The 26,920-nt window shown below is 36.6% G+C and overlaps 1 protein-coding gene across 10 annotated transcripts; it reads right to left on the bottom strand.

The window, feature by feature from the left end:
• On the bottom strand, window positions 1-26,591 carry LOC115986556 (protein RRNAD1). 10 transcript variants are annotated; one of them, XR_004090780.1, is made up of 14 exons: window positions 26,106-26,591; window positions 25,874-25,969; window positions 25,165-25,248; window positions 23,729-23,803; window positions 23,519-23,599; window positions 20,708-20,847; window positions 19,820-20,065; window positions 14,183-14,357; window positions 11,442-11,516; window positions 11,235-11,318; window positions 6,159-6,348; window positions 5,628-5,833; window positions 3,486-3,730; window positions 1-361 (listed from the first exon to the last, which is right to left on the bottom strand). XR_004090780.1 is itself a non-coding variant. In XM_031109685.1 (13 exons), the coding sequence occupies exons 1-13, from the start codon at window positions 26,241-26,243 to the stop codon at window positions 3,536-3,538; spliced, it is 1,785 nt and encodes a 594-aa protein (XP_030965545.1). In that variant the 5' UTR covers window positions 26,244-26,591; the 3' UTR covers window positions 3,329-3,535. The 10 variants fall into 10 exon arrangements, 3 of the variants coding, with proteins under 3 accessions (XP_030965545.1, XP_030965546.1, XP_030965547.1); XR_004090781.1 differs by lacking the exon at window positions 1-361 and adding an exon at window positions 802-1,115; XR_004090776.1 differs by lacking the exon at window positions 1-361 and adding an exon at window positions 802-1,110.
• Between the last annotated feature and the right edge of the window lie 329 nt (window positions 26,592-26,920).

Raw genomic sequence — 26,920 nt, 5'->3', positions numbered from 1 at the left:
GGTATGACAAGTAAAATTTTTCAAATAAATTACCAAAACCGATGGCTCAACACTAAAGCTACTAGTGCCAAAGGTTCAGTTATTGAACTGCTGGAACTGGCAATCAGAGTAGCGGCTCTAGCGACTGATTGCAGACGATTACTGTCAAAGAGGTATCTCTGATGACTGGACTGCCAACACCGGTTGACAAATCATCATCTGCAATTACCAGACCTCCGGCATTGGTTGTGATGTGGCGTCTCTGACCATCAAACCACCAACACCAATCGCCAAAGCAAAGTTTCCGGACATTAGGCTGAGCAGAGACACCAGACCGCCATCACCAATAGGCAAAACAGTCTTTGACCACCAAACTAATGACCTAGCAACCAGATGAGGGAGAGAAAGCCACTGTATGATTTTGGAAAATGTTTTTTACCAAATTTTCAAAAATAAAACATTTTACAACTTTTTATAAAATATTTTACAATAAACGTAAAATATTTTACAAGTTTAACTATATTTTACCTGCAAACAAACCTCTGAAAATGAGAAAACATTTTCCGAAAAATATTTTACATCAAAACAAACAAAGCATATCATCATAGGTGCAATATCGTTAGTGTTCATAAACTGCTCACAAGCTTTCATCTCTACCATTATTTTTGAAAAATCAAGTATTAATGTGACTCATTTTTTAGGATGAGTGAAGATGGAGTTTTTCTAGATGGTTTGAAAAAAAATGTTTGTGATTATAGCATTATCAACTGTTATCTAAGGCATCAACTGGAATATGCACTTGAAATATTTTAAATCCATTGGATCTTTCAAGAGTAATAATACTTCTGTAAATAATACAATCATTCAAGATATGTATAACAACTGAATACATACGAATCTGTCTTTTTCATCCCAGCGTGCTAACAAAGACTTCTTAGGAAGACTGCTTTGTGGGTACAACTGTTGCTAAATGGATAAAGTTCACATATACTTCAACCTTTGACATTTCCAATCACTAAATTCCTAGAATTAATTATTGCAAATACAACACCAAACATTGTAGAGGTTATGATATCTGGCATTCTACAGTCAACATATTAAACCGCATCAACAGAGAATATACTATTACACCTGTCCTTCATAGAAAACAATATAGAATAAGCACGGAATACCACCACTATTCTATGTCTACCACTTCAAAGTTACGTACTGGGAAAAAAAACAACTCATAAAATTCATGATTGCATAGCCATATATCATGACAGTCATTACATTGTTCATTAATCTTGCCTAAGAGTCTTAAAATTGAGGAATTATAATTTTTGTTGCCAACTGGCAATTTTTATAGTTGGTGACAACTGACAAGTTATTAATGAAAAATACAAAAATTCCTATAGAGTGAGTTCCTTTTAAGTATATGATTTCAGTTGGCGTTTAGGAAAAATCCTATTGTATTTATTGAGTTTCTGAGCAGAACAAACAAGTAAGCGGAGTCGTATATCAAAAAACAAGTCAGAGGTGTATTGGCTCTTTTTTAAACGCACAAGCAACACATATTTGGTTTAAAATGCAATGTAAAGAAAAACATAGCAGCGGCCCTATATAGATCATAGTGAGAATGCATAGATTGTACCGAAAATGTAACAAATACAGATTTCACTTCTACAACCACATTAGAAATGTGTATATAATGCACACACACAAGTACATATACCCATGGCCGCACATACACTGCTATACATGTATGCATTGATATTTTGAAACCAGAAAGAAGCTCTGATATCTAATGCTCTTTCTAGGCTCCTCACAAATAGCATTAACTGTCTGTAATTTTTAGAAATCTTTCTGACAAGAGAAATAAACTGATTCAAATTTGACAAATAATGAAATACTGGGGCTTTACAAATTACTTACAAGATGCTATAATCTGCATGCAAGTTAACTGTTCTCTAAAAGCCTTAAGAATCCTTTTTTTAAAAAAAATTTATTAGAAAAAAACAATGATCAAACAAGTGCAAGAGAGAAAAACAAGGGGGAGAGAGAGAGAAGCAGCACTCTAATCCAACAAAGTATGGAAGAAGAAGGCTTTAATGTCTAGGATATTCCGTTCACATCCCTCAAAATTTTTGGAATTCCGTTCTTGCCAAAGACACCACATAATGCTATGTCACACAACCTTCCAATAAGCAATGTTTCTATGCTTTACGAAAGACCCCTGCCAAGTTGCAAACATATTGATGACTGTCATTGGCATTACCCAATGGAGGCCAACTAAAAGCCTTAAGAATCCTTCTTCTTTTTTTTTTTGGACCAACCTTAAGAATCCTTCTTAACAACTATTTAGGATTACTTTTTCAAGAGCGCAGTTAGTGTTTATATTTACAAGGTAGGAAAAAACATGTATGGATTTAGTCTTTTTCATAAAAGCACACTCTGAACAACAATAGTTAGACGAGCATTCCACTACCGATCATAATCACATCAGAATTCTGAAATCAATCCTACAGCAATCACAATTCAGAAGAGGTAAAAAATCCAAGAATCCCCATTCTTTGGACCATATGTGTTTGGCTTTTCAGTACCAGAGTAAAAGAAATTAATTCACGCATTCGTGTTGACTGAACCTCACATTTCACGGTTTTTGAGATTCACTTTTCTTTTGCCAATTTACTGTTAGGAAAGCACTAATAAAGATGGGATCATGGATGATCATTTTTCTTTTAGATTGCAGAGGAGCAGGAGCCAAAAAAAATTTTCAATAGCAGAAAATAATGCACGTGCCTGACCTTAATTAGTTCGTTGAGAATCTATGATCGATCACAAAAATTTGGGACAGGACTTGGTTGTTGTTGTAAATGACCAAAAATTAGTAAATGGCAACCAAGTGAATGATTGTTGACAGTGTGTGCATGCGTGCATGTGTGTTCTGATATATCATTTACATTTCCATATCCAACCCTTTTTCAATCAGCAATATCAACATGTATGCACTCCCCATCCTTTTTGTATCTGTGCATAAATCACTGTAATCTTTAAATGCTACTATATGTCCTCACAGTGAGCACTGTATAATTGCAGTGTCCAGAAGTACGTTGGTATCTATTGTAAATACCCTTTTGTGATGACAATACATATTGTTTAAAATTTAATAGAATAGATTGTAATACGTAAAAGAATGGATATCAATATCACTATTAATATTCAGGATTCTGAAGTACACTAGAAAACAACTTGAACTTGGATTCTGAACTAGATCTGGACAATCTATAATTCATTTTACTTCAAATATTATGAACAAGTTGAGAGGAACCTGCTGAAGAATAAAGCATACAAAAGGAGGACAAAAGCATTGATCAGATGATATTAACATATAATTGATTAAAGCTCATAGAGAACTATTGAGGCCATAACACAAGACTCATGTCCATTTAGAAGACAAATCAAAGAACAAACAAACATACACAGACAAACAGGGGAAAGTGGGGGTGTTGGGGTGCAAATCTCACCTTTTCTCACATTGCATAATCTTTTTTCTTGATCTCCCTTGCCTAAGGAGTCATATTTGTGTCAAAATCTTTTTTGCAATTATGGCCACGTTCCTTGGGGATACCTCTGGATCAAAAATAGGCAACATGATCACTTCCAATGAACTGCCTTGCTCCTGGAGGAATAGTAATCTATCAAGCAGAAGAAAAGTTTCTAAAAGAGGCCCCAAAGCAGCTCGAAGAGACCAGTAAGGTCCTACGAGTTCCTGCATGATATTCATAAGGTATACAAATCAGTACTTGTCCAGCGTTGCTTCCACATACATTTTCACCACAGGAAAAGTATTGCAACCTTTTAAAGGGGTATCCTAATGACTATTGGTGCAACCTGCCATTTTATACATGTATCCTACAATTCAAGTAATCAAAGCCCCAATAATTTCAAAATTTCAAATAAAGTCCTATGCAAAGGATTCTGAGTTTTACAAGAGGATATTTGTGATTTGTAACTACAATCAAACATCCTATTATGAGAGTTTACATCAATTTCAGGCAAACATGCAGTTTTCATGAAGATGGTAAATCATTGACAGGAAGCTGAGAGAGCAATCTTAATTATAAGCACCAACACGTAATTAGAGAAAAGCTCAATTTTATGGACCCACAGGTAGTTAATCATATTTCATTATTCTGTTAAGGGCTTAAGAAGAAAATCTAACATAAGACATAGGCTCTTTCAATTATAAAAAATTTATTATTTTTTCTGCAGATTCTTTTTCGTTCCTCCCTTTTTCTTCCATCCTTTTGCACAAGCACCCAAATGGTTTTGAACTCACAACTTCACTCTCCACTCATTCTTATGTGAGAAGTAAGTGCCATTAGAGCCAGAGTCCTTTTTCTCCATATTAAGTAAATATGTAGTAGAAAAGGTGCAAAAGGGAGTGGAACCACATGGATGGTATACAAGAGCATACAAAAGAAATATTAATATTTAAGACTTCAAGAAAATTATAGGAAGAAAAACAATTAGCAGCAGCTGTCCAATCATAAAGAAATGTAGAGAGGTTGCCTTAGAAGCAGAAGCAGCAGCCAGATATTAAAAGACAAAGGTACAAAGTGGATTTCTCATGGCCCTCCCAATGAATTATTCTTATGCTATGCATACTCAAACATCAATGCAGGTAACTCATGACCACCAATAGTTTGAGCATTCCTCTCTCCACATGCCCCCCAATAATGCATAAAGGAACAGCCTTTTACATCTCTTGAGCAGAAGCAGCAGCAAGATATTGATGGATGAAGGTACAATGTGGATTCTCATGGCCCTCCCAATGAATTATTTTTATGCTATGCATACTCAAACTTCTATGCAGGTAACTCATGACCACCAATAGTTTGAGCATTCCTCTCTCCAAATGCACCCCATAATGCATAAACAGCCTTTTACATCTCTTTTTTTTTTTATTTTTTTGATAGATAACAAAAGATTTTATTAATAAACAAATAGCCAACCTGAGTACATTGGGGATGTACTGTGGGGGCAAAAATCAATAACCAAAATTACAATGATCAAGCAAAACAGGAAGGGAAAAACAAGAAAAATGTGACAAAGCTATACTCCAATCAAGGAGAGTATGTAAGAAAAAGGACTTAATCTCTAGCAATGACCGTTCGCATCCCTCCAAGCATCTAGCATTCCTTTCGCTCCAAATACACCACATCAAACAATGTGGCACAAGTCTCCAAAAATCCTATATTGCAATGTCGCCTGAATTTACCTTGCCAAGACTCAACCAATGATTTCCAAAGTGTGACAACACAATGGTTTCCAAAGTGCTCCTTCCAACTAGCCAACAGTTCAGACACCATTATAAGCATTGCCCACATCACCCCAGCCAAACAAAGCACAAGGTGAGTGTAGCATAAAAAGAATCTAAAGCCTCATTTCTAGTCATGGGCATCCAGTGTGGATACCGATACACAAATATAATATGCCAACTTATTTTATTAACGCAGACTACATATATTAGCAAACATTACGAGCAAGACAGAAATGGTATAATTTTCAATTAAAGATGACAGTCATTATCTTTCTAAGCAGTAATCACAGAAACTATTTATTCTAAACACAATACAAACTACCATGGGATTAGAGTAACGTACTGCAAATGGCTCTGCTTCCTTCCATATTTCATGGAACTTTATATCCTGGGAAGGTTTGAGACCAAGACGACACAATCCAGACTGGCTGAACTTCTCAAAAAGTGCATATTTGTCAACAGATTTAGGCCCTTCACATCTTGTACTCTTACTGGAAGAATGTCCATGAAATAAGACATCTGTGTCCAATGCCAAGCCTGAGTTTTTATCTGCAGCATATTTCAAATTAGTGAACAGGTCCCCATCCTCACAGCAGTAAGCCTAGCTATAAACTTTCAAGCTGACACCCCAGAAAATGCAGCCAAACTCTTTCAATGTCCATTGCTTATACAACTCTTCTGCTAATATCAGTTGTGTTAGGTTAATCAATTGACCATCTTCTCTTCTTGTCTTATGATCTCATTATTTTTTATTATTTTCTTTGTTATTTCTCCCTTTGATGTTCAGGTAAGACTGAGTGTGAGGAAGACAGTGTGCTCTATCTCAACTGGAATTCTGGTAGACCTTCAAAGTCTACATGGAACCATTATTTACCTGTTTCCAGTTCTTTAGGTTCTATGTTACGGCAACTTCCTTTCGTGTTTGAATGCAAGGATGGACACGCAATTTCTTTATGATTCAATGGATACTCCACTTTCCTATGCTGTCGGCGACGCAAAGTCTTTCCTTGACGACCAATAGAAGGATTTGTTATCATGACTTCTGGATAATATTTACAAAGAACCTTCAGGAGAAAAGAACAAGAAAATGTTATTTGCAACAGAGAGGATGCCAAAAGGGGGGGAAATAAAGAAGGGGAAAAAAAAAAGTATATCCCATTCATAAGAAATTCTGTCTTCAGAAACTAGAAATATAATGGAACAGAGATTCACAAAATAAAGAAGCTGTGGAACCTTTTTTTTAATTCTTTTTCAATGGATGCTTTTAGCACCATGTTGGAAATATCTTCATATAAAAGAGTTCCAAAAAGATAGAATGCATCCAGCACAAAAATGGTGTTCACATAAATGCCAAACACTATCATATGGCTCATCAAAAATCAAGAATGCTATAAGTTTCCTAGTGTAACACAGGTAGAGGTACAGACAGAAACATTAAGTTGAATGGAGAGTATTCCAAATAAACAACAAAAAAGACAAAGACAGGCAATTGAGACTAAAAGCGAACATTGTTTAAATCAATTGAAACAAATTTCAAGTGTTTAAATTTTTTTTTTTTTTTTTTTGATACTTAATCATTAAAACTACTTTTTTTTTCTCTAGATGAGATCATCCATTTGCAAGAATGTTGAACACAATTACTTGCTTTACTGTAAGAAATTTCACGTTCAAATAACATGAGAAAGTTATCAGTATCCCTCCTACAAGAAGAGACATTTAGCAAGTGTAAGAGTGTGTACAAGAAGAGGAAACATTTAGCAAGTGTAAGAGTGTGTGCCACGTGTGTGTGTGTTAATAAATGTGCATGCATGGGCAGGCCCACAAAGAGATTTGAGGAAAACAATAAGTCTTGTCAAAATTATCTGAGAGATACTCAAATTATAATGCTTTTACCCAACAAAGTAAATTCAAGAACAAGACTTCAGCGAAATGCTATTAGGAGAATAGTGAATCAATGAATCAAAGTATGTGTTAAGCATTTGGAGTGTATAGGGTAAATTAATTTACCCAAGCACACATCCATATTATTTTTAGGAGAGTAATTACAATGATATTACAATTTTTCCTCTCACTCATACATATAACATTATGCAACAAGCAGAACTCATGATATAGGACCAAGTTAGAAAAGCTTTAAAATAGATTTCAAGAAAGTGGCAATAGTGCATAGATATGAGTTGACTTCAAATATGTTTATTTTAGTAATGGAGAAGAAAAAATGTTGGAAGAGGTTCTTCTTGGATATGAGTTCAACTTCTAATGGTTAAAAATCTGTGGTTTGAGCTTGAGAAGTCCAGCAATCAAACAACAATTTCCAATGTCCACATTCTCATAAAATAAGCCTATATAACTTCCCAAAAAGAGATGTCAAGTTATCAACTTTTGCGCATGAAAAGCTGCCTTTTCATTCAAAAGAGAGACATGTTTGAAGTTCAAAGATCTGCTAAATTTAAAAATTTAAAAAATTAAAAAAAAAAATTCCAACTCTAATATTAAGGATCAACTTTGAGACTTGAGTTATTAAGTTACACTCCTAGCTTTTCTTTTTTCCATTATTGATAATTACACACACACACACCGGGGTGGGTCTTGAACCCACATCTAACCCTCCACATTGCTTTTCTAAGGAGAGGAGAGAGGTGCGATTTGTAATAGAGCTCATTGGCAAGTTTCACTCCTAGACTAACCATTGATTGATCATTTATGTTCCTTAACGTTGCTCAATTACATGAAATAATGTTTTATGTGTATGATACTCACTGCTCATCAATGGTCCCAAAAATATAGATAAATCATGCAAATTAGATTTAAAGTCTCTCTCATAATATTGACTTTCCCTGGCCAACTGAAGTCAACACCGACTAAGTCCAATAATAATAACAAAACAAAACCTCGGGCCTGAGCCATTCTAATTAGGGTTAGTATATGAATCTTTCATTTCTGTTTTACATGCAATATTGTAAAACAAGGAAACCAAGGACCTCACTCACACCTAAGCTCTGATACTACGCGAACAAACCATCAGGGCATCAGTCCACAAACTTTTTCTTTTTGATTGGTAAAGTTACACATACACCCAATGGGTATTCAACCCATGATCTCACCCTCCACCAAGAACTTATAAGGGGGAGGAAATGCTAGTTGAGCTGGAGCTCATTGGCGCATCAGTCCTCAAACTCTAACCTGTTAAGAAGTGGACCATGAAATGTATAACAAGCTCATAAACATACCAAGTCCAACAATTCATAAAGACTCCACAAAAGAATTTGCACTAAGAGGTTCCTTTACTTAAGATACAACATATAGATAAGGCCCTGAACACAACATACACCATAGAAAGACAATACCAAACAAAAAAACATGATACAATGGGGCAGTTTCCTATCTAATTTACCCACTTATTTTCTATCTTTATTTCCTATACCTGCTAGTGTGGCTAACAGAATTGAGAGGCTCCAATGGAATTTCTTATGGGGCAGTTTTGGAGATGATCCTAAAATTCATTTGGTTAAATGGGCTACTATTTGTGCTGATATTTCTTCGGGGTGGCTTATGGATAAGGAAGATAAGACATTTCAATGAAGCTTTACTTGGGAAGTGGCTTTGGAGATTTGGGATTGAGGAAGATGCCTTTTGGAGGCAAGTGATAGAGATGAAATATGGATGTGTGTGTGTGGGGGGGGGGGGGGGGGGCTGGTGTACCAGATCTATGAATGGCCCTTATGGTGTTGGTTTATGGAAAAATATCAATCAGGGATGGCCTTCTTTCTCTCGCCATATTCTGTATGATATTGGTGATGGGTTTAGAGTGAAGTTTTGGCAAGACCGGTGGTGTGGAGAGACATCTCTTGCTATTAGATATATGGACTTGTTCAGATTTTGCAGGAATAAGGATGCCAATGTGGCTGAGCTTATGATATCCACCAATGGTGTCCTCTTTTGGGATGTGAGACTCTTTATGGGTGTGCATGCTCGGGATCTAGAAGCTATATCAGACTTCATGGAAACCATATATGGTTCTCCTATAAGGGGGCTAGGTGAGGATAAAATGTGTTGGATTCCTAGCAAAGATAAGAGTTTCTTGGTTAGTGATTATTATAGAATTTTAGTTGGCACCACTTTCTATGGTTTTCCTTGGAAAAGTATTTGGAAGCAGAAGAGTCCCTCTAGAGTAGCTTTCTTTGTATGAACTGCTGCCTTAGGGAAATGCTTGACGATTGATAATTTACGAAAAAGGAAGGTGTGGATTTTGGATTGGTGCTACATGTGTAAGAGAAATGGTGAATCGGTTGACCATCTATTCCTTCATTGTCCTTTTGCTACGGATCTATGGTCTATGGTTTTGGGTCTATTTGGAGTAACTTGGGTTATGCCACACACTGTTTTGGGGCTGCTTTGGTGTTGGCAAGGCAGCTTTGATCGTCATCGAAATGGTTATATTTGGTCCATCATTCCTCATTGCTTATTGTGGTGTCTTTGGAGGGAGAGAAATAGTAAATGTTTTGAAGATATTGAGAGATCTATTCCGGACCTCAAGCTACTCTTTTTTAGAACTTTAAGGGATTGGTTGTTTGCTTTGCAAAAACAATCATTCCCTTATTTTATTGATTTCCTAGACTCTTGCAATTTTTGTATTTGATTTCTTATCCCTTGTTCACTTCCTGTGTACTAGGGTGTTCCTTTTTTTATCAATATAACTTATTACTTATCAAAAAAAAAAAGATATCATCTAAAATGTCACAGTGTAGGCCTTGGCTGTCTTACCAGTTATTTTTTACTAAACTTTTGTCCAAAATGTTTCTAATCTTTTAACAAAAACCATAATGATAAATATTCTAAATGCCATTTTACTATACCAATATTAGATTAAGGTTTTAAGAAGTTAGATTAATGATAAAATTAGTAATCACCACATAAAAAGAGGCATAAAATTGCAAGAAATACAAAAGCCAAAATGCACTAAAATCTCATGTCTGATTAGAATACACCATGAGTAGATAAACCATGACCAAATATATTGGTTGTAATCAATTTTGAAGATCTTGCTCAGGTTGTTTGATGCAAGGAGCACCAAAATCATTTAAGATTTATTTTTGAATTTGGTTTTTAATGTTGAGGGTTTTATGGGATTTAATTAGATATTTTCCCTATTGGTGTAATCCCTAAAACCTTATTATACTAGTGCTCTTTGATTGGTGGTGATGCCTAGGGTTTCAGGCAGATTCTAGGGGGTGAAGCCTAGGGTTTATTTTGTTTATCTTTTTGTTCCTATTTTATCTTATTCTCCTACACTATACTGCATCATTGTTCCATTCAATTATTCTGGGTATGTTTTCACAAGAAATATTTCAAACAACTTATCCAGTAAACTGGAAAGAAACAACAAAAATATTCTGGATTTGATAAGAGACATCATTATACATTACAAACACTTTTTTTTGATAGATAATAAGAGTTTTATTGATGAAAAGGAACAATGTGTTTACGATTGTAAATGCATTGCCCTTGAAACAAATACAATCAAATCAAAAGGAAAGTCTAATAGAGATAAGGAAATCAGACAAGGAACTACAATGCATAAGACCCCAAATACGAGACCACTCAAACAAAGTCCTAGCCAGCAAGTTCTTCAACATATCTACGGGTCTTTCAATGTCCTCAAAAGTTCGGGCATTGCATTCCTTCCAAACTAACCACATAAGGCATGCTGGTACCTTATTACAAATACATAAAAATGCTGCAAGCACAAGCAGAATTTAAATACATCCTACATGTTCTCGAAAACACAAAGATCCTGACACAATCAGATGAAAAAACATGTCAAAATCCACTAAGATTTTCACGTGTAAACACACAGATAGAGAAGGATGCCAGGCAGTAAAGCAATTGCACAGGCTAATAATAACAATAATAATCTGACAACAAAAAAAAAATTGTAAATATTGAATACCATCTGGAAAGCAGCACGAAAACAATGCAACTCAAAATTGTGAAGGCCGGCATCTTTTTCCATACCTCTCCATCTCTCTGCACTCTAATAAGATAAAGCAAGGTCATGATTTTATCTTTACAAGGCCAAAATAAAATATTTACAGGAGCATCAATAATTGTAATTTTACAGTGAAAAGAAAAAGATATGAATTCTGCCAATACAAACCTTAACAGAAAGAAAAAAAATACAACCGGGTCTAAGACATGATAAATGTAAGTACACCCTGTAGGGGCAAACATACTGCAAGAAAATTGGAAGTGTTTAGGAGAATATCATGAGGAAGGCATCATATCATTTTAAACTGATTCAAGGGCTAATAAGGCAATTCACAAAATTCTCAGCCAGTATTGTTTTTAAACAGACTTGAGGGCTAACACAGAGGAAGATGACTCCATATCTATCGTATTTATTCAAACCTCAAAGGGGTATGTGACTTTTACATATGTTTAGGGGGAGTGTCATTTAGATAAACCTCAATGGAGGTGGGTGTAATTTACCCTCTTTTTTTCTTCAGAAAGTTGCTGGTTCAGTAGTTAGGACTAACACAGAGGAAGATGACTCCATATCTATCGTATTTATTCAAACCTCAATGGGGCATGTGACTTTTACAATGTTTAGGGGGAGTATCATTTAGATAAACTGGAGGTGGGTGTAATTTACCCTCTTTTTTTCTTCAGAAAGTTGCTGATTCAGTAGTTATAAAGTTTAACAAAACTAGGGGTAGTTTAGTCATTTTCCTATTTGATTCAGAAATTCTTGAGTACTCCTCTTTGTTATTAGGAATACTAGTCTTTCTAGGAAAAGGTTATTTCGGAGTCCTAGTCCTAGGATTAGTATTGGCAATAGCCTATAAAAGAGTCTTCATGTATTCAATTTAACTAAACTAGAGGTAGTTTTGAACTTTCTAGATTTTCTGGAATGGGCTGTAATTGGCCACCCATGATTCTTATTTTATATTCTGAGTCATTGTTCTATTTGATTTAGAAGTTCTTAAGTACTTTCTTTGTTATTAGGAATATTATTCTTTCTAGGAAAAGGTTATTAGGAGTCCTAGTCCTAGGATTAGTAATCGCAATAGCCTATTCAAGAGTCTTTATGTATTCAATAAAGGAGAGATAATGAGATAGTTTTAATAAAATTCCAACATCTTATTTTAAGCTTTGAGGTGTGATTGCCTCCTCCTACATTAGTGTTATAGCTTAGAAAATCCTAGGTGTGATTGCCTAATGTTTATCTTTCTTTATATCTCATTCTATTCACTGTTTTAACACCAAATCACCATCAAACACATTCAAGATCCAAACTTTTTATGATCTAAACCTACCAAAACCTTTACACATCAAACCTTATTCAAGTACCCTTTGAAATTTCATCAAGAAATCTAATTTAGTTCTTAATTCCTGAAGATCCTACATCAAAATAGATATCAAGTCCATTAAGGCATCTATCCTGACTCACTACCACTATAGCTTACATGTTGCATAAGCCAAACATCCAGATATTTGAGGTCACTGCGCTTCCACAGCATAGGTTTAAGATGGTATTTTTCCTATCAGTCTTCAGTTGGATGTCCGCACCAAGCGGCTATTATTTTCTCAATTTAACAAATTATTTAGATTTTAGAAGCTAGCTAATGCTTTCAATTTAACATCCGTACATAGATTTTGCTCCTTTGCACTTAAAACACACACACACACACACATATATATATATCAAACACAACTCATAGTAAAGCCTTCCTATACGCCACCCATAACTTTGCAAACTTGATCTAAGCCACAATATCATAAATATAGCTGATTATCTCAATTGAGATAAACTTGTACCTCTTGTAATCTAATTAGGACTGGATCAACAACCCAAATCATGACAAGAGGAGCTCAAACTTCTGGTACTAGGCTTGGGTCAACTCATTAAGATCCATCTCATTTATGTCATCTCTTCACAGGAGCATCCCACATTCACAATAATTAATATATGTGAAATGAAGAGATTTGAGCCTAGCAAACTGACATAGAGCATTTGGAGGTTTAACAGGTTCACATAATCCCTTTGGAAGTTTAACACGTTCGCACAAATGATTATGATGTCAGAAGTACTGGTCTGTAATCCAACATGTATTATTTTTCAGATTGTCTTAGAAGTCTGGTTTTAGAAATCTAAAAAGGCAGCAGTCATCAATTGGTGATGAAATTCAGGTACAATGGATAATATTTTTTGTTTTGATAAGTAATGAAAAATTTTATTAAAATATATAAAAAAAAGTCACTTGTATACAAGAAGTATACACTAGGGACAAGAACAATAAAAAAAACAAATTACAAGCATCCATCAAAGAAAAACCGAAATAAAATAGAATGGCTGCCTACTACAGACAACCAATCTGATAAAGTTTTGAAGAAGAGAAGTTTAATGTCAGGAAATGTCCTTTTAGAATCCTCAAAGCTCCAGTTATTTTTTCCCCGCCAAATGCACCACATCAAGCAATGAGGAACAGCTCCAATGTCGCCCAAAGGTACAACGGATAATATGAAAACATGTACCAAGCCACAATAACAAACTAACTCTACATCATCTTATGGCCTCACTCTAGAATGCTGAAAACATGTGACTGGACAGGTCTAATCAAGTTACAATGTCCCAGGGACAACCTGATTTCATACTGCTTTTTGCTTATTTTCTTCCAATGTAAAAAGCGCCCTCAATAAAATTGTTATATTTCTGCTTCATTTTATTTTATTCTTCCTCAATTTGGTGAGAGGCTTTGTTACTGTTGTTGTGATTTAAGGTAGTTTATCTTTTCTTTTTCTTTTTTTACCATAAAAAACAAACCCACATGTACAACAATGCATATGATATTGCTCTAGTCAATGAAAGAAAATAAGAGAAGCAAGATATGCATATACCTGGCAAGCAAGATCACGCGAATTTTTTCCAAGTGAAAAGCATGCAGACTTAACACCAGCACTCATTGGAAATCCACATTGAGTTTCAGTTTTGACAATACCCTCTTCCGACAATAAGTTGTAACAACAGCCAATGCTAACAATAGCTTTAACTTCTTTGCAGTCCAAAAAGGTCCTGATCCAAAAAAGAATAGCATTCCTTCTTTCTTAGACACTAAGAAGTAACAAGATACACTCAAATATGACCATGAAAACAGGGGATCAAGGGAAAATTTTTATACAACATAGAGCTCTGTGAATGAAGTAGAGAAGTAGGTCTGAGGTATAATTTTTTTTTTTGATAAGTAAGAAAATTATATTAAAAAAACCTCATGAAAACATAAGGCAGAACAGAGAGTACAAAGAAGGAAACATAAAAAGGGAGAAGAAAAGGAGAAAACAAGAAAACAAGCGAAGCCAACAAAGAACTAATTACAAAGAAGAGAACTACGGAACATAGGGATAGAATCACTAGAGGTGAGTCCCCAAGCCCTAGACCAATCAAAAAGAGAGCCACTAAAGTAAGCGAGCAGTTGGTCATCGGTTTTGTCCCTGTCCTCAAAAGTACGCCAGTTTCGCTCCCTCCAAATGCACCACATTAGGCACAACGGAGCTAGATTCCAAACTCTAGAAGAGTGCTTTCCGAGCCAGTTCCACCAGCCGAAAAGCGTATCTGCAATCGATCTTGGCAAGACCCAAGAAATCCCAAAAGATCTAAAAACCAGGCTCCACAACTGAAAAGCTTTTCCACAATGAAGAAGCAAGTGATTCACCGTCTCCCCATTACTGTGGCACAAAATGCACCAATCAAAAAATCGAAGCCTCTACACCGCAGAATGTCCCCTGTAAGAATCTTTTCCCAAGCTGCAGACCAAACAAAGAAGGAGACGTGCGTAGGAGCCTTAACCTTCCTAACACCTTTCCAAGGAAAGATAATAGGCAAGGGACATCGAAGCTTATCATAGAACGAGCGAACATCAAAATCCCCCTTCTTTGACAGTTTCCAAATCATACGGTCTCTTTGCTCAGAAAGAGGTAAATTAGAACGCAGGGAATGAAGGAAATCATCCACAACACCCAACTCCCAATCATTCGGATTTCTAAGAAGAAGAACCTTCCAACTTCTCCGGGCCTCGGTCCCCAACCGCTCGAGAGACAAGGCTACAGATGCCTCCCTATTAATAGCAATCCCATACACTACCGAGAAGGATAGATGGAGAGGTAAGTCCCCACACCACTGATCCGTCCAAAACTTCACCCTATCCCCCACCCCTACCTCAAACCGAATGTGTTTGCTAAACACCTCCCAGCCTTTCCGGATACTTCTCCATAAACCATACCCATGAACACCCCTGCCTAATTTGGACGACCAACCCCCCCACTCTTCCCCAAACTTCAAAGCTACAACCCTCCGCCAAAGACGAGTCTCCTCAACCCCAAACCACCATAACCATTTTCCTAGTAATGCTTTATTAAACGTAGTTAACTTCCTTATACCCAAACCACCATTAACCTTAGAAGCACACACCTTATCCCACCCCACCAAATGTATCTTCGAATCCCCCCACAAGAAGTCCCTTTGAATCTTCTCAATCTTATTAGCCACATGCGAGGGAATGGTAAAAAGGGATAAATAGTAAGTAGGAAGGCTAGAAACCGTACTCTTAAGCAGCGTCAACCTACCACTTTTAGATAAATACAACTTCTTCCACCGGGCCAATTTCCTGTGAAATTTCTCCAAGATAGGATTCCAAATAAAAGGGGACTTATGGGAAGCCCCCAACGGCATACCAAGATAGGTCATAGGCAAAGACCCAATCCGACAGCCCAGAATCTCTGCCAAGGCATGAACATTATTAACCTCCCCTATAGGAACCAACTCGCTCTTCGAGACATTAACCTTCAAACCTGTCACAGCCTAGAAACAAAGGAGAAGCATCCGCACATGAAGGATCTACTCCACATCCGCATCACAGAATAGAATAGTATCGTCCACAAACAGAAGATGCGAGACACATTCCCCTACACCCCGACTATCAACAGCTTGGAAACCCTTGATCAAGCCAGCACCTTCTACTCTTTTCAACATCCTACTTAAAACCTCCATCATAACCAAAAACAGCATTGGAGATAGCGGGTCCCCTTGTCTTAGACCTCTCGTGCTCCCAAAAAAATCAACTGGCGCCCCATTAATCAAAATAGAAACTGGACAGTAGAGATACAAGTGCGAATCCATCTACACCATTTCTCCCCAAAGCCCATTCTCTTCAAAAGATCTAGAAGAGCCTTCCAATTCACATAATCGTAAGCTTTCTCAATGTCAAGCTTACAAATAACCCCCGGAATCTTGCTCTTCACACGACTATCAACACACTCGTTAGCAATAAGAACTGAGTCAAGAATCTGTCTACCTCCCACAAAACTATTTTGAGACTCAGAAATCAGTTGATCTAAAACCTGTTTCAACTTATTTGCCAAAACCTTCGACAAAATCTTGTACAAGCTCCCCACCAAGCTGATAGGCCTGAAGTCTCGAATATTAGAAGCATCATTTTTCTTGGGAATAAGAGCTATAAAGGTAGCATTTAGAGATTTCTCAAACTTATGATGATAGAACTCTTCAAAAACTGCTAGAACATCTCTTTCTACCACTCTCCAGCAATGGTGGAAAAAAGCCATAGAGAAACCATCAGGACCTGGAGCTTTATCTCTCGCCAACTCATTAAGAGCTAGAAGAATCTCCTCCTTCTCGAACCTCCTTTCAAGCCAACCCCTCTCCGACCCATCTATCTGATCAAACTCCAAACCTTCCACAAAGGGCCTCCACTCTTCTGACTCCTGGTACAAATTTTTATAAAAATTTACAACCTGAGCAGCCATCTCAGATTCCTCCTCATAGATCACCCCATCCACCTCCAAAAAACTCAGTTGATTAAACCTTCTCCGGGAATTAGCCATCTTATGGAAGAATTTAGTGTTGTTATCTCCTTTCTTAATTCATAACATCCTGGATTTCTGTCTCCAAGAGATTTCTTCCAAAGAGAGAAGATTCTCAACTTCAGATCTCGCCACCGCTCTCTCACAAGACTCTACATCAGAGAGACCAAACTCCCCTTCCTTGGCATCTAATGAATTCAAAGTCTCTAATAATTGAGACTTTTTGCGACCAACATGACCAAAGTCCAAACGATTCCACTGAACGATGTCCTCTTTCAAGGCCTTCAACTTTTTGGCAAACACAAAACTAGGAGTGCCAGAGAAAGAATGACGATTCCACCAAGACTGAACTCTATCGATAAAGCCATCTGTCTTGAGCCACATATTCTCAAACCTAAACGGACTTTTCCCTCTTGCCATTCCTCCCACCTCCACTAGAATTGGGAAATGCTCAGAAACAGGGCGAGGTAAAATCCGTTGGGTCACATCCGGATATTGCTCCTCCCAATCCTGAGACACCAAAACTCTGTCTATCCTAGACATCAAAGGCCGAACTGACCCTCTAGACCAAGTATAGCTCCCTCCCTCCAAAGGCAAATCAATCAAATTAAGGTCCTCGACGAACTCCAAAAAAAGTTCCATAGCCGGAGTGAGACGAGAATTACCCAATCATTCACTAGGGAAGCGGACAATATTGAAATCCCCAATACAACACCAAGGGACATTCCAGTATTGCTGAACACCAACCAACTCGTCCCACATTAACCCCCTCGCATTGTTATCAATAGGGCCATAAACCCCCGAACAAGCCCAACTGAAACCGTCTCCCACCCCTTGCCACCGAACAGACACAGAGAAGGAACCCACCAAAACTTCCGTCCTCTCTAAAACCCTCCTATCCCACATCAGCAGAATCCCACCGGCTGTCTGGACAACGTCCAAAGCCACCCAATCCACAAAGAGGCAGCTCCACAAATTCCCCACCATCTGTCTGTCCATGCCAGTAAGTTTAGTTTCTTGAAGGCAAATTACATCACACTTCCAATCACGCAATAAATTTTTAACTATTGAACGTTTCCGACGGTCATTCAGACCCCTAACATTCCAAGAAAGAATTTTTAAATTCATAAATACAAGAATATCCCAACTGAATATTAGCTCAACAGCCAACACACTACCTACTGTCATAATTAACCGAAGATTGCAGGTTCCTCAACTCTCTCTTCCCTTTATCCTTATAGATAACAGCTTTTCTAGAGAGAGTAACTTTCCTGTTCATCGCTTTAGCAGCCTCCGTCTCCTTCTCAATCTTTTGTAACAAAGCGATGCATAACTTCTCATGACAGTTCAAAGGCAACCCCACCAGTTTACTGAAACTAGGGAGTCTATTCTTCACCCATGTGGTTGTAAAAGGAAATTTTGTTGGGCTGCTCCAAGGGTAGCTATGATTTATGGCACAAAATGTTGTAATTACAAATCAACATGTCCATAAAATGAGAACAATTGAGATGAAGATGATAAGATGAATGAAAGATATAGAATAAGGAATCAAGACACCCCTTATGATGTTTTATTCAGGTGCAACAAAGATCTATAAGAGAACCAGTGCAAAAGAATTAATTGCAACAAGTTAAAGGAACCAAAATAGTTGAGGGGAGGCCAAGAATAACACAGTATTAAGGAAAGACATGATCATCAAAGATGAAACAAAATATAATTAGATTCGCTGAAAGACTACAAAGGATTTATTTATCCACCCATACAGTAGATATTAATGCTTAATTGAATTTTTTGCATGCAACACAGAAAGATTGCGAATGATTGTTTACATCAAGAGGAAATTGTTAAGCGCTAGGTAACGGGGAAAAGCATAACAAGAATGCAATGGTTACATTTAGAGGAGATTCTTGACAATGAATTGCTGGGGTGCAATAAAATGCAATGCTAATTAAAAATAATGCACCAGAAAAATGAACAGGATGGTGACTTGATCTGGGTTCTCAGAATCATACAAATATGGTCAGTTATTTGTCCTCTCCATGGATAGATTTTACCACAGGACCCATACTTTTAAGTCAAACAGTAACACTGGCAGGGGCATCAACTTATGAAGTGACCTTGAGTCAAATCAAAATAAAATACTAGGTCATGATATTGTCCCCATTAATTGTGAAATATGAAAGTTCCTTGTGACCCCACCCCCCTCTCCTCCCAAGACCTTTATCTAATCAAAACTGTAAGTTTGGACAAGCATGGAAAATTATCAAAGCAGTTCTCCCATAATTTCCTCTCCAAAATCTGGTTTTCAACACCAAAGTGCTCGCATAAGAGTGCCAATGAGCTCTAGCTCAACTAGCACCTCCTCCCCTTATAAGTTCTAGGGGGAGGGTTAGGTCAAGGGTTCAAGATGTGTGTGTAACTTACCAATAAATAAAAAGTGTGCTCCCAAAGAGTTTGCTTTGAATATAGCATACCAGCATCCCCTTATTTTCAAACTAAGATTTAGAGTCATAGCGCATTTAACAGTCATTAAATCTTATATTCGAATCCCCAAATTCATTTAGGGCAGCTTTGTCCACCTCTAGGAATATGGTGCAAATCAGATATGCATTGAACTTAGAATGTGAAAGGATAGGTTTTAAAACATGTTTTGGCACTCACTTTAGCATTGTCACTGAAAGATCTCCACAAGCATGAAGTCCAGCAAGGACCAAAGAAGTATCATTGTTTGCATTGCATGAAGATTTTAATTTTTCTCCTTCAAGTTGTGCATTATCTTCTTCAAACGATCTAAGTTGCTCAGCATCATCTTTATGAAGAGACATGCCAGTCAAGGCTTTCAACATGCCAATAGACATTACCCGGCATGTGATTGTCTTAGGCACATTCAAACTCCAGTTTCCAGTTCTGACAACCCATTAAAAAAATGCTGGTCATCAAGAAGTACAAGGCATGCAAATAACATTGCAATTATGATATCTATGGCAGGACCTAGGTTATCTTCAAATAAGAACTATCTAGAGCTCAATAGACTATTTGACAACATACGCTAGGTAGCAGCACCAAGGTAGCCATCATAATCACTTCCACAAAAGATAGACAATTCCTAGAGTATAAACTACTTATATGGTCAAAGAGATAGTAAGAACACTTGAATTCGTCTAGGCTACAGAAAATATATTCACGATTGCTTGATTTTAAACAAGATCTGATGACGCACAAATCATATCATACTGTAAATGATAGAAAGTCTTCCTTATTTTGTGTTGAAAAAAAGCCACAATTATATTTAGAGTTATACATTTTAAGTATTAGTCATTAAACCGAATTTCCAGTTCATCGAGGTACAAATTTCCAGCAGTGCATGTTAACTTAAGGTTCAAATTCCTAGCATGTAACATGCACACCCCTTTACCACCTGGACGGAGCCATAGACTTCCCAATGTCAAGGGGGGGAAGCAAATAAGAAAACAGAAGTGTATAACAAATAGCATAAACAAAAAGCAAAAAATAAAGGGAATTAAAAGAAGAAAAAGTTGATTCCCGTACTCAGATTTACGCATCTGAGCTGCATAATGCTTCTTAATTCGTTCTGCACGTGCATCTGCGATGCTTCCATGATGAGAACATGCATCAATTGCAACTACAGAGTGTTGGTACTGAAAGGAAAGAACTTGTGCAAGATAACCCTAAAAGAACAATATAATCAGAGATGCCGAAACATAGGAAGTAATGAAAAAAAAATTCAAGTTTTAATCAAATGCAACATAAATAGTATCAACTTTGATCTTTTTAGTATAAGAAGGTACTTCCATAACAATATAATGATGCCTTTTTTAAAATTAGCAACTTTAATATTAAGAAAGTAACTCAACAACCCCAGGTTCTCAATGCTGAAAGTAATGTGATCGTTAATTGGTATTATATGTGCAAGAATAGTGTGGAGTCAGTTGATCATCTTTTACTTCAATGTTCAGTGGCATATGGGACATATGTTCATTTGTGTTTGCCTTATTTGGGGTATCTTGGGTCATGCCGAAGTCTGTGCAGCAGATGGTGAATTGTTGGGAAGGAAAATTTCATCGTCCTAGCAGAGCCAAGATTTGGAAAGCAGTTCTGTTGTGTGTATTATGGACAATTTGGTAAATGACAGTAGAACTTTTGATAGTTGTCGTAGTATAGATTTTTAGGAAATCTTTCTACATGTGCTAGTGGTGAGTTTAGGGTTAGGAGAATTTGTGGATCTAGAGTTTAAAATTGTAGAAGATAGGGTTAGAGATTTAAAGGATATTTTGATGAGTTATTTGATGGCTATTTGGTAGAGAAATTACGTGGGGTTTTATGGTTTTGGTTTTGATAGGTAATACTACTGCCTTGATTTGGGTTGTATTGAAGAAGGAAAGAGAGAAACTCATGGTGTTCAATGGCAATACAAACAATACCCATTAATGGTACCACAAGAAAGAGAAGAAAGGATAAAAGAAGGAAAAATATCACAGTCACAGTAGGGCACACATGCCTTTCACAACCAAAATAATCACTTTTATTATTCAACCTTATCTATTCTTTGAGTATAGATTATAAATCTTACTAAACAAAACCCAAGGCCAGAACTACGACCCACCAACAAACGACAATTACAGAATTGCGAGAATAGATTTGAGTCCAGAACCAATCAAATAAAACATAAAATGGAACACCAATAAACCTAATGAAGTACCCCATAAACTTATTCTTGGACTTTGCCTTAATCTTAGGCTTCCAAAAAGTATTATTTCTCTCTACCCAATCAATGATTGCACCATTAATAGTGTCACATGCCCTAATTATATTATAAAAAAATCTTTGTTAAGATCCTTGTACGATTGGATAACTACCTAGGGTAGCATTCCTTCATCTACTTTTTTAGAGTTCTTAGATCTCTTGAAACTTGTACTATAATAATTTAGAAGTGGTTCAGTGCACACATTGTGTATTTGAACTATCTCCTCTTTTGAGGAAAAATACTTCTCCCTATCAAAAAAATAATACTATCTTCTACATAGTTTCCTGACCAAAATGTCAACCACATTGATTGGCTTTTCAATGAACACGGTATGATTAAGTTTCTTTTTATTGCAATGAGCTTGAGGATTAGTTTTGTTTTTTGTAGTTTTCTGCTTCGCCCAACCACCCACAGGGCGAGGGCAGGGAATGGGATTCCCATAAAAAACCTGTCCCATTTCCATCCCTAAAAAATTTATTCAGTGCATCCAAAATGTTCAAGGTTGGGATTGTCAGAGTAAAACAAGAACGACTTGATCTTATTGTTAGCAACGCAATATTTGTATGCATTAGCATTCTTTTCTTTCTTTTAATAAGTTATGCATTACCATTCTATATAAAACAAACAATAACTATAAATATACATACTTACACACACTTATTGACAAGCAGTTGTCCATACTTTTCACATGTTTTATCTGTTAATACTTTCTTATATAAAGTAACAATTCATTAAAAAGTGCAAAGAGGCATGAAACCCCAGTTCATGGGACATATATAAGAGAGACATTAAAATAAAAACTTGCTTATGATGTTCACAATATCTACAAATTCAATCAAAGATATAACATTAAAGCCACTCATTGCTGCCATCATCAAAGAAAGATGTTAAGAACAAAAGTTCAATATCATCCCTAAAGATTCGCGATCCTCAAAAGTACATGCATTCCTCTCTCTCCATACACACCACAATAGCAGTGCCAATTAGTCATCTATTTCTTCATGAAATGATTATAACCATCATTGTCTTTTCTTTTTCTTTTTTTCGTTTTATCTACAGAGGTAAAACCACTATCATCAATGCAATTGCCATAATATTTGCCTACTCCCGAGGTCTCGATTAGTCAGACGGACACACAGTCATTGTATCTGCAGTCCATAACTTAGATTTGTAAATGTAGTATTTTAGTATGCTTCCAATCCTGAGTAGTGTAAAAACCCATACTTATCTAAAAATATGAAAAATCAATTAAGTGGCAAAGAAGTCCTTTGTAAACAGAAGAGATGATGTACCAATGGCAATTAACTGGACAAAACATTAAATAGTCAAATCTTCTCAAAAATATCCACAGAGGTACACAGCATGCTTATATGCATACATTTTTTTTTTTTTGTTTTATAAGTAAAAACACACTAGGAGTTGCCAACCAATGCATACATATACATGATTTTATCAGAAGAAACTACTTTCAACATTCAGGATCAACATACAAAAGGCAAACGAATATATGACCAACCACTTGCAAGAAAAGTTGTCTTTATGTCTATGTTAACTAAGATGCAAGGGAACATTCAAAATACAAAGTGAGGGCACACCTGGCCAGCACCAACATCAACAATGGTATGACGTCTTGCACTGTCAGCAATCGAATTAACAACAGCAGAAAGAACTTCAACCTATTCAAATAAAATAACAAAGTTATATATCAATAATGTAACCAGGACTCAGCTTCATGGCTCAAAAATGAGAACAACTGTAAAGGCATAAAAAATGCAATTAAGAAACTGAAAAACTCAGTAACCTACTTCATGTTTTTTCTTCATATTCATGCCTTGAGCAAGAACGCTATTAAGTGAAATTACATGCAGACCAGGTAATATCTGCAAGAAATCAAAAGCTTATTAATGTTGACTGTCTTATTGTCCATCACCACCCCCCCCCCCTCCCCTCACCCCCTCTCAAAAGAAAATACAAGAAAAGCAATAAAATCACTTTAAAACATAATGCAAAAATGGCAAAAGGAATAACCAAATAAGCAAACTTTTATATATAAGTAAAATAATGTATTGAAAATATGCAAAATAAAAGGGCGCAACTGTAGTACACACCAAGTATACAAGAGAAACACTAAATGAATCTAACCTCTAAAATATAGGAGGTCAATAAACTCCAACAAATGAGGAAAAGAGAACTACAAAGTAGCAGCCATCCAATCATACAAAGACCCTTGAAAACAAAAGCTTCAATTCCACAATAGAAGCTACACATCCATCAAAGTTCCAAACATTTCACTCCATCCAAATACACCACATTTTTGTGCAAAGGAAGTGGACTTCATACGACACTACTACAATCCTTTCCATAACATATTTTCCAACATACCAACAATCAACCAAAACTCCAAATAAGGGAAAAGTAAAGTCCACAACTCTTAGGCAACATCAAAATGAAATAGAAAATCATTTGTTGTTTCCCTACCTGACTTACACCTGTAACACCAATCATGGGGTTCTCACCATCTATTAAAAATTTGTCAATCTTGAAAATAAGAAACAATGGATTGCTAGAGCAATTAGCAACTCTTAAATTTTTTTTTTTTTTTTTTTGATAAGTGATTAGCAACTCTTAAATTGTCTTATGCAATGAGTTTCCAAAGGGGACCATATTTTGGGACATCGCAAAATGGAATAGAGATCAACATAAATAGGCAACGCAATTAGCAACTCTTACATTGTCTTGTGCAATGACAAAACTAGAAAGAATTGCTTTTCATGTCCATCGAATCCCTTGCGTACCATTTTATCATAGGTGTCACTTAGATTAGATTTTGCACATAAGACTCCTTGCACTCTATCAATTATAAGTATGTCAATATCACAAAATAAAATTATAGTAAAAACCATTTATATAGGTAAATAAGATTCATACAGTTTTGAACCCATGACCTTATCCTCCACTTCCTTTTTACCAGGGAAAAGTACAAAGAAAATTGGCAATCAACAACCATTTGAAAAGTCCAAATTAATAAAATCACTTGTGAGTGTTATACTGTTCTCTCGAAGAACATCTAGAACCAACATTCTCTGTTCAATGCAAATTGTAGTGATCATTGCCCAATTGTGATTTTTTGCATCTAGCTTGCACCTATCTTAAGATAAATTCTTGATCCTTTGTAACACAACACTGCACCCTAATAATCTGCATAAAAAGTGCCATGGACAGAAAGCTAAAGCCACCATACCGTCTGTAAGTCCGCCTGCTCTCTTGGAAACACAAGAGACCTCAAAGTCACTATAAAATCCTTCAGTGAAGCAGGCCAGTGATCCTACCATAAAAAACAAACACAAACATTCAACCATCAGACCAACATAGAGTTATTAATTGGACCCATAAAGACAAACAATGACCACCACCATGGCAATGCACTATTTCCCACCCCACCATCAAAGACAATCAAAATAATCCACGCAAAACACATGAGGCTCATACAGAATTATTAATACCAACCTACAACATAGACAATGAAGTAAATTTCCAAACTAAATTACAATTTTGATCCTTTAAAGTTTGCAGCATTCATTTAGGTCCCTTAAGTTTGAGATTTTTCAATTTGATCCCCAAGTTTGATTCTATTTCCCAAATGGTCAACAAGACAACATTGTTTCTCTCTCTTAACGACAAGATTAGCCACAAGCATGGACATAAATACTATTTTAGAAAACAATTCTTTTAGGACCACACCGTTAGCCACAACTTGCTGAAATAGTCGACTGTAAGTGGTAAACAATCACACTTTTTTTTCCACCACTCATTAAAGTTGTGTCCTAGACTTTCTCTTTAGAAAATGAAATCAAAATTCTCAAAACTTTAGGGACCCACAAGAAAAAAACCCAAACTTTAAGGGTAAAAGTGTAAATTAAACTAATTTCTTTTAGAAAAGAATGGAGAACCTGGACAACTCCAGAGGGAATGAGGAGAAGATTTTCAACAGGTTCATTGCGCAGACAATCCATCCATTCTTTATCAACAGATTCCCATAGTCTATCCTGTCACAACAACAACAACAACATTAGCATTAATAAAAATATATATATTGAAATGGGTTTTGTTTGTTTGTACGTTTGGTTGGCGAGAAAGTGAGAAGGAAAATATTTTGTTGGGGGTGGTGGGAAAAAGTAAAACCTTGAAGAAATTGACGACGTGGGCGTGCATGAAGAAAGTGAAGGGTTTAAGGAAGTGGATGATGGCGTTGATCCAGTGGAGAGTATGTGCAGCTGTGTCGCATGAATACTTGCAATCGCTTGCTGTACTGAATTCCATTGTCAGGGATGACAAGGTCTACTCGATAGTCGATACAGCTATCTCTCTCTCTCACTCACTCACTTTTATTAAGCTTTTGAATTCTGAATGGCAGTGTTAAATTAAATTACGAAGGAAATTAGTACACTGTTGTCCTGAATTCCACTGCACCGATCGACCCAGCCACGCCGAAACCCACCACACGAGCCATCCACGGCACCCAACCACACCGAAAATCACCACACGACCCTGGGCGAAGGGGAGACAAGGCTGGGCTGGGCTGGGCTGGGCGGAGAGAGGCTGGAGGGAGAGATGGCAGGAGATGTGGTGGGTTGTCTGCGTGTGAGAGTGAGATAGTGAGATAGCGCACGCGTGTGTGGGAATAAAAAAATTGTTTTTTGCTTTTACATCAAGCTTCTTTGATGTAGATTTTTTTTTTTTTTTTTGGGGGGGGGGGGGGGGGGGGGTAATTTTACAAAACTTTGACTAAAACTCGCCCCTGTGGAGAGTTGTGAGTGATAGAAGAGTGGTGGTGAGTCCATATGAATCCATATATCTACCACTAACAACTCACCATATGGTGATTTATGGCCAAAATTGTGTAAAATAGTGTAATCCTAGCATTGCTCTGTTTTTAGTGTCTTGGTTGCTAACTTTGCTGCGAATGCTCTCTAACCTTGCTGCGAATGCTCTAAGAA

Source organism: Quercus lobata, chromosome 4 (genome assembly GCF_001633185.2).
Source record: "Quercus lobata isolate SW786 chromosome 4, ValleyOak3.0 Primary Assembly, whole genome shotgun sequence".
NCBI lineage: Eukaryota > Viridiplantae > Streptophyta > Magnoliopsida > Fagales > Fagaceae > Quercus > Quercus lobata.
This window is presented reverse-complemented; position numbering and strand designations above follow the sequence as displayed.

Bases quoted from the DNA above. Each gene is read 5' to 3' on its own strand.
- LOC115986556 (XM_031109685.1), bottom strand. From the start codon at position 26,243: ATGGAATTCAGTACAGCAAGCGATTGCAAGTATTCATGCGACACAGCT. The intron at 25,249-25,873 runs GTTCTCCATTCT...TTTTTATGGTAG, and splicing joins TTCCCTCTGGAGTTGTCCAG to GATCACTGGCCTGCTTCACT. The intron at 5,834-6,158 runs GTAAATAATGGT...AATATGCTGCAG, and splicing joins ACCTAAAGAACTGGAAACAG to ATAAAAACTCAGGCTTGGCA.